General features: G+C 41.8%; 1 protein-coding gene across 1 annotated transcript in view; it reads left to right on the top strand.

Moving 5' to 3' along the window:
- Window positions 1-14,369, top strand: part of LOC115102888 (solute carrier family 26 member 6-like) — a 36,877-nt gene that overhangs the window by 4,826 nt on the left and 17,682 nt on the right. The window contains exons 2-6 of the mRNA XM_029623303.2: window positions 7,203-7,342; window positions 8,124-8,234; window positions 8,360-8,700; window positions 8,823-8,975; window positions 9,403-9,485. Of these exons, the coding sequence (XP_029479163.1) occupies window positions 7,203-7,342; window positions 8,124-8,234; window positions 8,360-8,700; window positions 8,823-8,975; window positions 9,403-9,485 (828 nt within the window). The remainder of the gene's footprint in view (window positions 1-7,202; window positions 7,343-8,123; window positions 8,235-8,359; window positions 8,701-8,822; window positions 8,976-9,402; window positions 9,486-14,369) is intronic.

The following is a 14,369-nucleotide window of genomic DNA, read 5'->3' on the forward strand; positions in this document are numbered from 1 at the left end:
CGGCTCCGGACAGACGGGAGACTCTGGCGGCTCCGGACAGACGGGAGACTCTGGCGGCTCCGGACAGACGGGAGACTCTGGCGGCTCCGGACAGACGGGAGACTCTGGCGGCTCCGGACAGACGGGAGACTCTGGCGGCTCCGGACAGACGGGAGACTCCGGACAGACGGGAGACTCTGGCGGCTCCGGACAGACGAGGCGCACTGTAGGCCTGGTGCGTGGTGCCGGCGTTGGTGGTACTGGGCCGAGGACGGGGAGGAGGAACAGGGAGTACTGGGCTCTGGACACACACAGGAAGGTACGGGGGGCTGCCACCGGAGGGCTAGTGCGTGGAGGTGGCACTGGAGCTCTTGAGCACCGAGCCTGCCCAACCTTACTTGATTGAATAATACCGGTCGCCCTGCCAGTGCGGCGAGGTGGAATAGCCCGCACTGGGCTGTGCAGGCGAACCGGGGACACCATGCGTAAGGCTGGTGCCATGTACGCCGGCCCAAGGAGACCAGATGCGTAGAGCCGGCTTCATGGCACTTGGCTCGATGCCCACTCTAGCCCGGCCGATACGAGGAGCTGGTATGTACCGCACCGGGGACACTGTGCGCTCCACAGCATAACACGGTGCCTGCCCGGTCTCTCTCACTCTCCGGTAAGCACAGGAAGTTCGCGTAGGTCTCCTACCTGGCTTCGCCATACTTCCTGTGTGCCACCACCAATACATTTTAGGGGCTGACTCTCGGGCTTCCTACCGCGCCGCCGTGTTCGTTTCTCCAACTCTTATAACCCTCCTCGCACTGCTCCAGCGAATCCCAGGCGGGCTCCGGCACTCTCCCTGGGTCGACCGCCCAACTGTCTCTCTCTTCCCAAGTCGTATAGTCCAGATTCTGCTCCCAAGCCAAATAATCCTGACATCGCTGCTCCTCCTGCCGCTGCCTGTCACCACGCCGCTTTGTCCTGTTGTGGTGGGTGATTCTGTCACGGCTTTCTTCCTGGGAAGGAGAGGCGGACCAAAACGCAGCGTGGTTGAACTTCATGGTTCTTTAATAAGATAGACAAACTACAAAACAATAAACGTGAAAACCGCAACAGTCCTAACTGCTGTATAAAACACAAAGACAGGAAACAATCACCCACAAAATACCCAAAGAATATGGCTCCCAATCAGAGACAACGATAAACACCTGCCTCTGATTGAAAACCACTCTAGGCAACCATAGACTTACCTAGACAACTAAACTGAACACAACCCCATTAATCTAATAAACCCCTAGACAAACAAACACAATAAATCTGCGTGACAGTACCAGTCAAAAGATTGAGTATGTTTATCCAAAATTATTTATTTTTACTTTGTAGAATAATAGTGAAGGCGTCAAAACTATGGAATCATGTAGTAACCTAAAATGTGATAAATATATTTAGGGTTAGGGATACTTGACAGCTTTGCACACTCATGGCATTCTCTCAACCAGATACATATAATGCTTACTTACAGTACAAGCCCTTAACCAACATTGCAGTTAAGAAAATATGAGGATCAGACCCTTTTTTTCAATTTTCGCATAAAACGACACCCAAATCTAACCGCCTGTAGCTCAGGACCTGAAGGATATGCCTATTCTTGATACACTTTGCATTTTGTGGAAATTTGAAATTAATTTAGGAGAATGCAACACAATAGATCTGGTAAAAGAAAAAAAAGAAAAAACATGAAATCCCCCCCCCCCCCATCATCTTTGAAATGCAAGAGAAATGTCACAATGTTTTATTCCAGGTTAGACCCAATTTTGAGTTTGGCCACTAGATGGCAGCAGTGTATGTGCAAAGTTTTAGACTGATCCAATGAACCATCACATTTATGTTCAAAATGTTGTATCAAGTCTGCCCAAATGTGCCTAATTGGTTTATTGATACATTTTCAAGTTCATAACTGTGCACTCTCCAAACAATAGCATGGTATTCTTTCACTGTAACAGCTACTTTAAAATTGGACAGTGCAGTTAGATTAACAATAATTTAAGCTTTCTGCCCATATCAGATGTCTATGTCCTGGGAAATGTTCTTGTTACTTACAACCTCATGCTAATCACATTAGCCTACATTAGCTCAACCGTCCCACGGGGGTGACGCCGATCCTGTAGAGTTTTTAACTTAGATTGACAACCAAATACAATCCAATACAGCTTTTACAATACAGTTAAATAGACTAAGGTGAATGTGATCTTATGTCACTCCCTGGCCATAGAGAGGCTTTTTATTCTCTATTTTGGTTAGGCCAGGGTGTGACTAGGGTGGGCATTCTATGTTTTTCTTTCTTTGTTTTTGGCCGGGTATGGTTCTCAATCAGGGACAGCTGTCTGTCGTTGTCTCTGATTGAGAACCATACTTCGGTAGCCTTTTCCCACCTGTGTTTTGTGGGTAATTATTTTCTGTGTGTGTTTGTGTGCACCTCGGTTGCTTCACGGTCTTTGCTGTTTACCTATTTCGGTTTCACTTTCATTAAAAGATGTGGATTACATGCACGCTGCGCCTTGGTCGATTTATGACAGGGAGTTTGAGGATAGCGAGCGTGAAATCTTACTATTGTAACAGTATTTATTCAACCTTAAAATTAGAAAGACATCAATGGACACATTTGTCTTAAAGTTTACTGTAACTATAAATGTCCTCTTATGTAATCTTAGAAAGCGTGCATTTTCAAGATAGCATGCAAAGGTTGCAGAGATCACATTTGCTTTAATAATCTGCACAGAACTTTGTTGTGCTTTAAAATGGTTAAAAGCGCAGTGACACATTGGGAATTTATCAAACTTTTGGCTGTCTTTTTGAGTGGGTATTGAACAAAAATATAAACGCAACATGTAAGGTGTTTCAATAAACGCAACATGTAAGGTGAGCTAAAATAAAAGATCTCAGAAATGTTCCATAAGCACAAAAAATTATATTTCTCCAAAAATGTTGCACAAAATTGTTTACATTGCTGTTAGTGAGCATTTGTCCAGAAAAATCCATCCACCAGGTGTGGCATATCAAGAAGCTGATTAAACAGCATGATCATCACACAGGTGCACCTTATGCTGGGGACAATAAAAGGCCACTCTAAAATGTCCAGTTTTGTACCACAACACAACGTTTTGATGGAGCATGGAATTGGCATGTTGACTGCTGGAATTTCCACCAAAGCTGTTGCCAGAGATTTTAATTTTAATTTCTCTACTATAACCCACCTCTAATGTTGTTTTAGAAAATATGGCTGTACATTCAACAGGCCTCACAGCTGCAGACCACGTGTAACCATGCCAGCCCAGCACCTCCTAAACCGGCTTCTTTACCTGAAGGATCGTCTGAGACCAACCACCCAGACAGCTGATGAAACTCTGGGTTTGCATAACCAAAGAATGTCTGTACAAACTGTCAGAAACTGACTTCAGGAATTTCCACCAATGCTGTTGCCAGAGAATGAAATGTTACTGTATAAGCCACCTCCAATGTCGTTTTAGAGAATTTGTACATTCAACAGGTCTCACAACCACATCTAGGAAGTGCTATTATTTTAAATTGCCTGTTTTTCCATTGAAAGCCTATCCACCATACAAATACTTATTCATTTATTTTACCTTTATTTAACTAGGCAAGTCAGTTAAGAACACATTCTTTTTTCAATGACGGCCTAGGAACAGTGGGTTAAACTGCCTGTTCAGGGGCAGAATGACAGATTTGTACCTTGTCAGTTCGGGGGTATGAACTTGCAACCTTTCAGTTACTAGTCCAACACTCTAACCACTAGGCAACCCTTATGAACCAGTTCACAATCTCTATGGCTTCCACTACATGTGGCCAGTCTTTAGGCATTGTTTCAGGCTTTTACTCTGAAAAATGAGGGAGAAATACCACTTTCAATGAGAAGACAGTAGAAATTTCCAGACATTTGTCCTGTGATCGGGAGCGTGCCTTTCTTGTTTTTCCTTTTCTATTGACGAAGCTATTGTCCGGTTGAAATATATGATGAATTATTTATGACAAAAACAACCTGAGGATTAATTATAAACATTATTTGACATGTTTCTACGAACTTTTATGGTACTTTTTTGATTTTTCGTCTGTCTGTTGTGACCGCACTTTGTTCAAATGGATTACTGAACAAAACACACATTTTTGAATATAAAGAGGGCCTTTATAGAACAAAACAAACATTAATTGTGTAACATGGAGTCTTGTGTGAGTGCATCCATATGAAGATCATGAAAGGTAAGTGATTATTTTAATCGCTATTTCTGACTTGTGTAACTCCTCTACTTGGCTGGTAACTGTTTGTAATGATTTGTCTGCTGGGCGCTGTTCTCAGATAATTTCATGGTTTGCTTTCGCTGTAAAGCCTTTTTGAAATCTGACACCGCAGTTGGAATAACAAGAAGTTCATCTTTAATCCGATGTATAACACATGTTTCATGAATTTTTATAATGAGTATTTCTGTTTTTGAATTTGGCCCTCTGCAATTTCACTGGATGTTGGCCAGGTTGGACGGTAGCATCCCACACCCCCTAGAGATGTTATATTTTATCGATTATTTACGTATTAGGAATGTTGTTTGAAATGTTTGGACCAAGTTTACAGGTAACGTATTAGATACTTTGTAGGCATGTTGGGCGAGTTGAAACCTGTGTATTTCTGAGTCAAACACGCAAATGGTTTGCTTTCGCCGTAAAGCCTTTTGAAATCTGACACAGCGGCTGCATTAACAAGAAGTTAAGCTTTATTTTGATATATAAACACAAATTTTCGCGCTATGCAATTTCACAGGATGTTGGCCAGGTGGGACGCTTCCGTCCGACCTGGCCATAAGAAGGGAATACAATTATTTCACACAGGTATAATGTTATATTACTTCATTTCATAAATAGTTTAATCTTTACTCATTCATTTTATACAAGAATTAGATGCAAACCCCATCATTGAGAAATGTACATATTCAGAGATATGGTTGTGTGTTTCCGGTCCTCTCTGAGGTCACCAAATGAAACTCGTCATACCCGTCCCTTAAGTGTCCACGGACCATTCCCACAAGGGGACATTTTGTATCAAATCCCCATTTTGGGGATTTAGGAGTTCGCCATGTGAAATCCTTTGTTCTCATTATGCGTCTCTTTCTGCGTGGCCAGGGGGAGAGAGTCTCCAGGAATTTACGACCTGAGATAACAGAACCTGTGTGTAGGAGAGAGAGAGAGAGGTGGAAGCCTCTAGCTATACCCAAAAAGGGCCATGTCATGACATCTGAGACCAACCACCCAGAGAGCTGATGAAACTGTGGGTTTAAACAACCAATGAATGTCTGCACAAACTGTTAGAAACTGTCTCCGGGAAGCTACTCTGCTTGCAATCATCGTCCTCACCAGGGTCTTGACCGACTGTATTTCGGCGTCGCTGCTGACTTTAGTGGGCAAAAGCTTTACTTCGATGGCCACTGACACACTGGATAAGTGTACTCAGCATGGATGGATCCCGGTTTGAACTGTACCGGGTAGATGGCAGACAGCATGTATGGCGTTGTGTGGGCAAGCGGTTTGCTGATGTCAATATTGTGAACTGAGTGCCCCATGTTGATGGTGGGGTTATGGTATGGTCAGGCATAAGCTATGGACAATGTTCACAATTGCATTTTATTCATGTCAATTTGAATGCACTGAGATACCATGACATGATCCCGAGGCCCACTGGGTGTGGTAGCGAAGCAAACTTTTTTTATAATAATAATAAGACTAAGATAGAAATCTAAAGTTGTGCTTTTCCTTCAGCAAGCACACCTAATAACATGAGTATGCATGAAATCTAGTGTTCTTGCCTTCAGCAAGCACACTAATAGATACAGTAAATAGCCCAAAGTTACTGCTCTTAAAAAAGTAATAGTCTCGTCTACCAGCCGGCTCTTCCTGTATCAAGACGTCTGGTTTTACAATGCCTCAGAACGGGACTTGACCAGGAGTCTATGGCAGAAGCGGCAAAAACAGTTGCTGGTTTTAAATGTGTCACGTTTTGACCTTAGTTCCTTTGTTTTAGTATGGTCAGGGTGTGAGTTGGGTGGGTTGTCTGTTAGTTTGTCTATGATTTTCTATTTCTGTGTTTGGCTTGGTATGGTTCTCAATCAGAGGCAGCTGTCAATCGTCCCTGATTGAGAACCATATTTAGGTAGCCTGGGTGGTTGTTTTCAGTCTTTGTGTGTCTACACTTGACAGAACTGTTCAGGTTGTTTTGTTATTCAGTGTTCAGTTTACTTAATTAAAAAGATGAACATGCACCACGCTGCGCATTGGTCCTCACCTTCTTCCCACAACAGCCGTTACAAAATGGCTGATCTCTAAGTTAATCACCATGTAGCTCAACCGATAGAACACGTATCAACCTTGTGGTTTCGGGGGGACGGAACATAATTACAAGTCAATTTGACCGCAAGAATCGCAAACAGATATAATATTTGACTAAAGCATAATAATTTCAAAACTTTCTTGCATTTTTATATGATCATGTCACTCTAAGTGGGAATACTTGGGAACAGATTTCAAAAATGTAAATCACTGGAGCTGATTTCCTGGTGTTTTTATAGTCTTTTGTGTCTAATGACATAAAACCACTCGTGGGCCAAATTCGGCCAGTAGGCCGCCAGTTGGGGAACCCTGCCTTACTACCTCCCCCGTACATTGTGGACTTCAAACCGCGAGCAGCGCAAGTGATTTATACAAAATCTGAGCGTACACATCTTATTAATAGTTTGATATGCTCAAACTCAGAATCAATTGTGCTTCCCCAAAATAATATGGTCAATGTGATAGAGCATTTATTTTAATTGTAGAATTTCATCTTTTTTCAAAATCCTATGTAGGCTTACTCCCTTTCCCGCCTCGATTGTAACTACAGCCCTATGGCACGGTGTTAACAGGCTCTATGTGCCACCAAAGGAGATGAAACCTGGTCCTGAATTGCCATCATGTGTGCTGGCTAATGTTCCAGCCTAGCTCTAAGACTCCTGGTTAGTTTAATTAGAAGTGTAAGAGATGGAATGGAACAAAACCCTGCACTCACTGTGGCACTCAAGGAGCTGAGTTGCCTGCATGCCCTATTCAACAAACAGCGGAAACACATCCGTTGTCACAAATGGATAACAAAAATGTATTATTCTTTTCTCCACTTCTCCAACTCTTCCCCCTGGTCGCAGGTGTTCAGTGCCCAAGCTGAAGCGTTCTGTGCTGAGCTTTATACCTATCCTGTCATGGCTGCCTCATTACTCAGTGAGACAAGACGCACTGGGAGACCTCATATCTGGCATAAGTATTGGCATCATGCACCTGCCTATGGGTCTGTACCACCTCTACTGTTTGAACACACACAGGGCCCAATCCTAACTTGAAATCAACAACACATGGTGGGAAAAGTACTAAATAGTCAAACCTGACCAAAATGTGTAGAAAAAGACTCAAGTGAAAGTTAACCAGTAAAATACTACTTGAGTAAAAGTCTAAAACTATTTATTTTAACATGTACTTACTGTAAGTACAATGGGGGGGAAATTGTGCTATACTTGAGTATAAGTAAAGTTAAATTCTATGAATCAAACTCCTTATATTAAGCCAACGAGACAGTAGCATAAAAAAACTCCAACAATCTGACATAGTTTACAAATGAAGCATTTGTGTTTAGTGAGTTCGCCAGATCTGAGGCAGTAGGGATGTTATCTTGATAAGTTAATATATTGGACAGTTTTCATGTCCTGCTAAGCATTCAAAATGTAACCAATACTTTTGGGTGTGAATGAAAATGTTTAAAAAGTTCCTTATTTTCTTTAGGAATGTAGTTGAGTAAAAGCTGTGACAAATAGAAATATTAAAGTACAGATAGGTCTACCCATGTAAATTACTTAAGTGGTACTTTACACCACTGAGTACTTAGTCACTTTAAGCCACTGCATGTAACCACATGTAAATCTTTCATTGATACCAATGCCTGAGGTACGTGAAAGCCTGATTTACACAAGTTGATCTCAAGTTAGTGTTGCATCTCTTTGGGCTGAGAATACTATATGATAACTATCTATTTTGTGAAGTCTAGGAAGACTGACATTTCTGTAATGTTTCCCCAGGTTTGGCCTATGCTCTGCTGGCCTCTGTGCCCCCAGTGTATGGCCTCTACACTTCCTTCTACCCTGTACTCATGTACTGCATCTTTGGCACCTCCAGACACATCTCCGTAGGCAAGACAGAGTGTGGAAGGGGGGGGGGAGACAGAGAGAGAATTTTAATATAATTTGGTTAAAGGAATATGCTAATGAGTTCCCTACCATGATTTTGTGTGTGTAATGTGTGTGTGTTTTCTCAGGCGCATTTGCTGTGACCAGCATCATGATAGGCACCACGACAGAGAGGCTGGCCCCAAACAGTAACTTCATGATTCTAAATGGAACCAATGGGACTGAAGTTATAGATGTAGTAGCCCGCGATGCCGCCAGAGTACAGATAGCAGCCAGCACCACCTTACTGAGTGGGATCTTTCTGTTTCTGCTGGGCATGATTCGGTTTGGTTTTGCGGTGACGTTCCTGTCAGATCCCATGGTACGTGCTTACATGACAGGAGCAGGTATACATGTGGTACTTTCCCAACTCCCAAGCCTCTTTGGGATCCGCGTTGGACGCTTCTCCGGACCTCTGTCTCAGGTCTATGTGAGTGCACACAACACATCCACACACAAACAGATGATTCACACGTACAACAGTCATAAATGTTTTCCAACTGCTGCATGTATACAGAAACTCTCTCTCTCTCTCGCTCTCTCGCTCTCTAGCTCCTAATAGATATCTTTAGACATCTGCCAGAGACTAACATTGCGGCCGTGGTGGTAACTCTAGTGGCCTTGGCGGTCCTCATAGCGGTCAAAGAACTCAACATTTACTTTGAGAAGAAAATGCCTGTGCCCGTTCCAATAGAACTCATAACGGTAAGTCCTCTACACCAGGGTTAACCAAACTCGGTTATTTGAGTCAGCTGTGTAGTGCTAGGGAAAAAACAAACACATGGACCAAGTTTGGGAAACCCTGCTCTACATCTAACACCTCTGTTTATTTGTCATACAATCAATTAAGTCTTTTGCTCCTCATTCCTCTCTTTTGGTCTCTTGAACAACACGTCTAGTGAAAACCAAACCATTCCAGTTTAATTGATTGATTAATTGATCCAATAAAATATTGTAAAATGAGTAGTTGTGTTTTATAGTCGCCCTGTATTTGGGCATGGATTCCGAACACAGCAAAGCCACACAGGGTCTGATGATGATTTACTCACAAATACACATGTACACAACAGGACAGGCGATGTTGTGTTATTGTGAGCATGGTAACTTATGTGTGTCCATGTGTGTGTTATAGATCATAGTAGCAACACTTATCTCTTACTACTGCAAACTGCACAGCCTATACAAAGTGGCCGTCATCGGACAGATCCCCAAAGGGTGAGTGTTTATGAGTTAGTGTTTGTGGGTGTGTAGGGGAGTTCTAAGGTCAGTTGAGTCCACAGGAGAAGAGGAGAGGAAGAGGGAAGATAAGGAAATGTGATATGGTGTAGTTCATTGGGAAAGAGTCATCCTATTTGCCTTGTTCTGGAACGTCACAGTGATCATGGCGAGTTAGTTGCAATTGTGTTTCTATTTCCGGCAACATTTGTGTGACACTGGCGCATGCAAAAGTGGTACTTTCAGTTGGGAGCTTGATAGTTTTACAATGACAGAACCGTACAAAATCCAAAAATTGTTCAACATGACAAGCATTATACAGTATGTTCAGTACGAGGCTGTCTCAACAACTGGATGAAGAGAAGGCAGTTTTTACAGCAATGTTTTGAACACCAACGTCGATCTGAATGTACCTGAGGAGCCCCAAATGACCTACATCCACCTCCTAAAGACGTTGAGTCTTTATGGCTCTGGCTCAAAGCGGTGGACTTGACAGACCAATTCCTGATAGCACGGATGAAGCTGAAGCTCAACTTGCTGCAACAGTAGCTAGCAGAAAGGTTTGGTGTTTCCCAGAGTATTGTCAGTCGAGTGATTAGTTATTGGATTGACATGATGGAAAAGGAAAAGAGTACATTCCATGGCTGCCAAGGGAAACCATTCATGCTACAATGCAACAATGTCTTATCAACCACTACCCAGGAACAACCTGCATTATTGACTGCTCAGAAACTGCTTTACAGAAGTGAAAGAATCTGGATTCAAGGGGAGAGTCATTCAGCCATTACTACGCCCAGAACACTATCTAGTACCTGGTGGCCATTGATGTTCATCTCCTCAGCATATGGAGGTAAATATATAACATCGGACTCTGGGTTCCTGGAGTACCTCTGTCCAGGTGATGAGGTCATGGCAGACCGGGGCTTCACAATCTGGGATCTGAGACATGACAGGAAGGTCAAATGAACAATTCCAGCCTTCACAAAAAGAGGCACACAACTGTCAGAGGATACCACATGTACACAACGGATAGCTAACGTGAGGGTTCATGTGAAACGCGTAATTCAAAGGCTAAAACGGTTTAGATTCATTTCACAGACAGCGCCAATCAACCTCTCATCTAAAATGGACAAAATACTTTCCTGCCCTTTGTAACCTGTGAGGTGATATCATTCATGAAGATGCTGAATGAACGGCCCAGTCAAATGGCATTCACAGGGTTGATATATGAATTAAAGTTGTCAAATGTTACATTAAATACATTTCAATTAATTATATTACATCTCAACTTAATTATTTGTTTTACATACTCATTAATATTAATAAAAAATAAAGCCATAAAAACATTTCCCACAATAGTGTGTTTATGCATTAAGTCAGGCTTTTGAATTGAAAAACTATTTGTTGGAACCACCCATCCCGGATCCGGGATAATTGTCATCAACTACGTTAAATAGAATAGCGCAACAGCCAAATAATCTTACTAGATAATATTCATGAAATCACTAGTGAAATACAGCTTAGCCTTTTGTTAATCAGCCTGTCATCTCAGATTTAGAAATTATGCATTACAGCCAAAGCAAGACAAGCGTTTGTGTAAGTTTATCGATATACTAGCCAAACATTATGTACACCTAGAGGCAGGTAACTGGTCACGAAAATCAGAAAAGCAATCAAATTAATCGTTTACCTTTGATGAGCTTTGGATGTTTTCACTCACGAGACTCCCAGTTAGACAGCAAATGTTCCTTTTGTTCCATAAATATATTTTTATATCCAAATACCTCCGTTAGTTTGATGCGTTATGCCTAGGAATCCACCGGAAATAGCGGTCACGACAACAAATTTCAAACTATATCCATAATATCGACAGAAACATGGCAAACGTTTTTTATAATCAATCCTCAAGGTGTTTTTCAAATATCTATTCGATAATATATCAACCGGGACAGTTGGCTTTTCACTAGGACAGGGAGGAAAAATGGCTACCTCTCTGTTTGCGCAAAAATCACACAGAGCCAACAACTGACCGTTTACGCTCATTCTTCAAAATAAAGGCCTGAAACTACATCTAAAAGGCTGTAGACACCTTAGGGAAGCCACAGAAAAAGGAATCTGGTTGATATCCCTTTCAATGGGCAATAGGCATGCATAGAAAGACAGGGGTTTCAAAATAAGTCACTTCCTGATTGGATTTTCCTCAGGGTTTCGCCTGCAATATCAGTTCTGTTATATTTTGACAGTTTTGGAAACTTTAGAGTGTTTTCTATCCTAAGCTGTCAATTATATGCATATTCTAGCATCTGGTCCTGAGAAACAGGCGGTTTACTTTGGGAACGTTATTTTTCCAAAAATACAAAAATAGTGCCCCCTAGCTTCAAGAGGTTAATAGTAACTGCAAACAGGAGAGACATCCGACTACATACTTATACAGAGCTGCATATATTTGTCACTGAAAATCTGTCTGCCTGATACTCCTCAAAAATAAATAGCAGCATGTGTGTAAAGTAGAATGCCTTCAACCTCAGGACAGCCTCTGCGTATCATAGGGGACAGGGATTACAACATGCTGTGAGTCCAGATGAACACCTTACTTTCTCTCAGTCCTATGCAAAACATACCAATTTGCACCTGCATGTAGTAGCCAGGTGGCCCATGTTGTTGCAGTTGGGGTGTGCCCTCCACCGCCTTCACATCACAGGCTTTCCCATTGAAGACATCATCCAGATAATCACAGCCATTCCCCTTAACTCCAACACTGCTCATCTGTCCAGGCTATGCCAGTTAGCCCATGGGACACTACATTCTGCACCGGTGATCGAATGTTTGTTACAACAAGACATTCAGAGAAAATAACATTATTAACAATTGTGTGACTGAGGACTGTGATCAACTTAATCCAAACACATGTAAGTTTCATCATAAACTTACCTTGCGATTGTTCCCAATGAGATGACCACTTGTACTTACCATACTTTAGGCATTACCCCCAACCACAAGGATATTTTATAAACCTTATTCACCCAGAAAACAGTAACACTAAAGAAATACATGTGATGCTGACATGTCTAAATTAATGTTATACCCTACTGTTATACCCTACTTGTAACGCTTGTCATCTGGGGAAGGAGAGGAGGATGCGCAGCGTGGTAAGTGTTCATATTTTAATGAACACTGAAAGCAAAACAATAAACAAAGAACGAACAGTCCTGTAAGGTACAACACTAAACAGAAAATAACCACCCACAAAACACAATGGAAAACAGGCTACCTAAATATGGTTCTCAATCAGGGACAACGATTGACGGCTGCCTCTGATTTGAGAACCATACCAGGCCAAACACAGAAATAGAAAATCATAGACAAACAAACATAGACCTCACGCCCTGACCATGCTAAAACAAAAGACAAAACAAAGGAACTAAGGTCAGAACGTGATAAACCTCACCTCCATAAACCTACCTTGCTTCACCAACATGAGATTTGACAGGATACTTACAGATTCCCTCATTAACCTGTTGCTTCTACCCGGGACGCTTGCGTCCCAACTAGAGCTCTGGAAATGCGCTACGCTAAATGCTAATAGTATTAGTTAAAACTCAAAAGTTCATTAACATACACATGCAGGGTATCGAATTAAAGCTACACTCGTTGTGAATCCAGGCAACAAGTCAGATTTTTAAAATGCTTTTCGGCGAAAGCATGAGAAGCTATTATCTGATAGCATGCAACACCCCAAAAGACCCACAGGGGACGTAAACAAAATAATTAGCATTTCGGCGTTACACAAACCGCACAATAAAATAGAAAACATTCATTACCTTTCACCATCTTCTTTGTTGGCACTCCTAGATGTCCCATAAACACTATTTGGGTCTTTATTTCGATTAAATCGGTCCATATAAAGCCTAGATATCGTTATATGTAGACTGTGTGATAAACGAAAAAAACATTGTTTCAAAACGTAACGTCATTTTTTAAAATTCAAAAAGTCGACGATAAACTTTCACAAAACACTTCGAAATACGTTTGTAATGCAACTTTAGGTATTAGTAAACGTTAATAAGCGATAAAATTCATCAGGAGGCGATGTAAAGATTATTAGCTGTCCGTCTGGAAAAATGTCCGGCTAGACCAAGAAAAAACTCGAAGGGAAATGACAAGACTCTAGACACCCTGTGGAAGCTGTAGGTACTGCAACCTCAGTCAATTAATTGTGGTTCACGTTTATCAATGGGTTCAAGTAGCGCATGGATATATTTTCCCCATTTTCAGTGATCAGTTTTTCCTGTGCTTTTCGATGTAAATGCCGTTCTGGTAAAGCCACAGCAGTGATTTAACCAGTTTTTTAAACGTCTGAGTGTTTTCTATCCACACAGACTAAGCAAATGCATATACTATATTCCTGGCATGAGTAGCAGGGCGCTGAAATGTTGCGCGATTTTTAACAGAATGTTCAAAAAAGTAGAGGGTCGACTGAAGAGGTTAATACAGCAGTTCTGTTGATCCACAAATACATGTTACCATAACCAATAAATCATGACATTCTCAACTGATCCGTTGTTGGATACAAGTACCCAAGCAGAGTGGTAAGAGCTGCTTGATTGTCTGGGCTGAACATCGGCCTTCAAAAATACCAATCCTTTTCCCTCCTCTTGGCCCACCTTACCACTGTGGAGGTCATTTTTTGTAGTGGAACCATCCACTCCCAAGAAGAGCACGAAGTAATGAAAAATGTCCCCATACGGAATTTCAGGCCATTTTATCACGTCATCCGCCCAAATATTAATCATGGACGGATGGGGTATGGTGATACCATCCGACCTCCGAAGAGCCATTTGTGTGTTTTCCCAAATGTGAGCCATGTTTTGTTTTTGTTTATTT

This window comes from Oncorhynchus nerka, linkage group LG20 (assembly GCF_034236695.1).
Source record: "Oncorhynchus nerka isolate Pitt River linkage group LG20, Oner_Uvic_2.0, whole genome shotgun sequence".
NCBI classification, from domain to species: Eukaryota; Metazoa; Chordata; class Actinopteri; order Salmoniformes; family Salmonidae; genus Oncorhynchus; species Oncorhynchus nerka.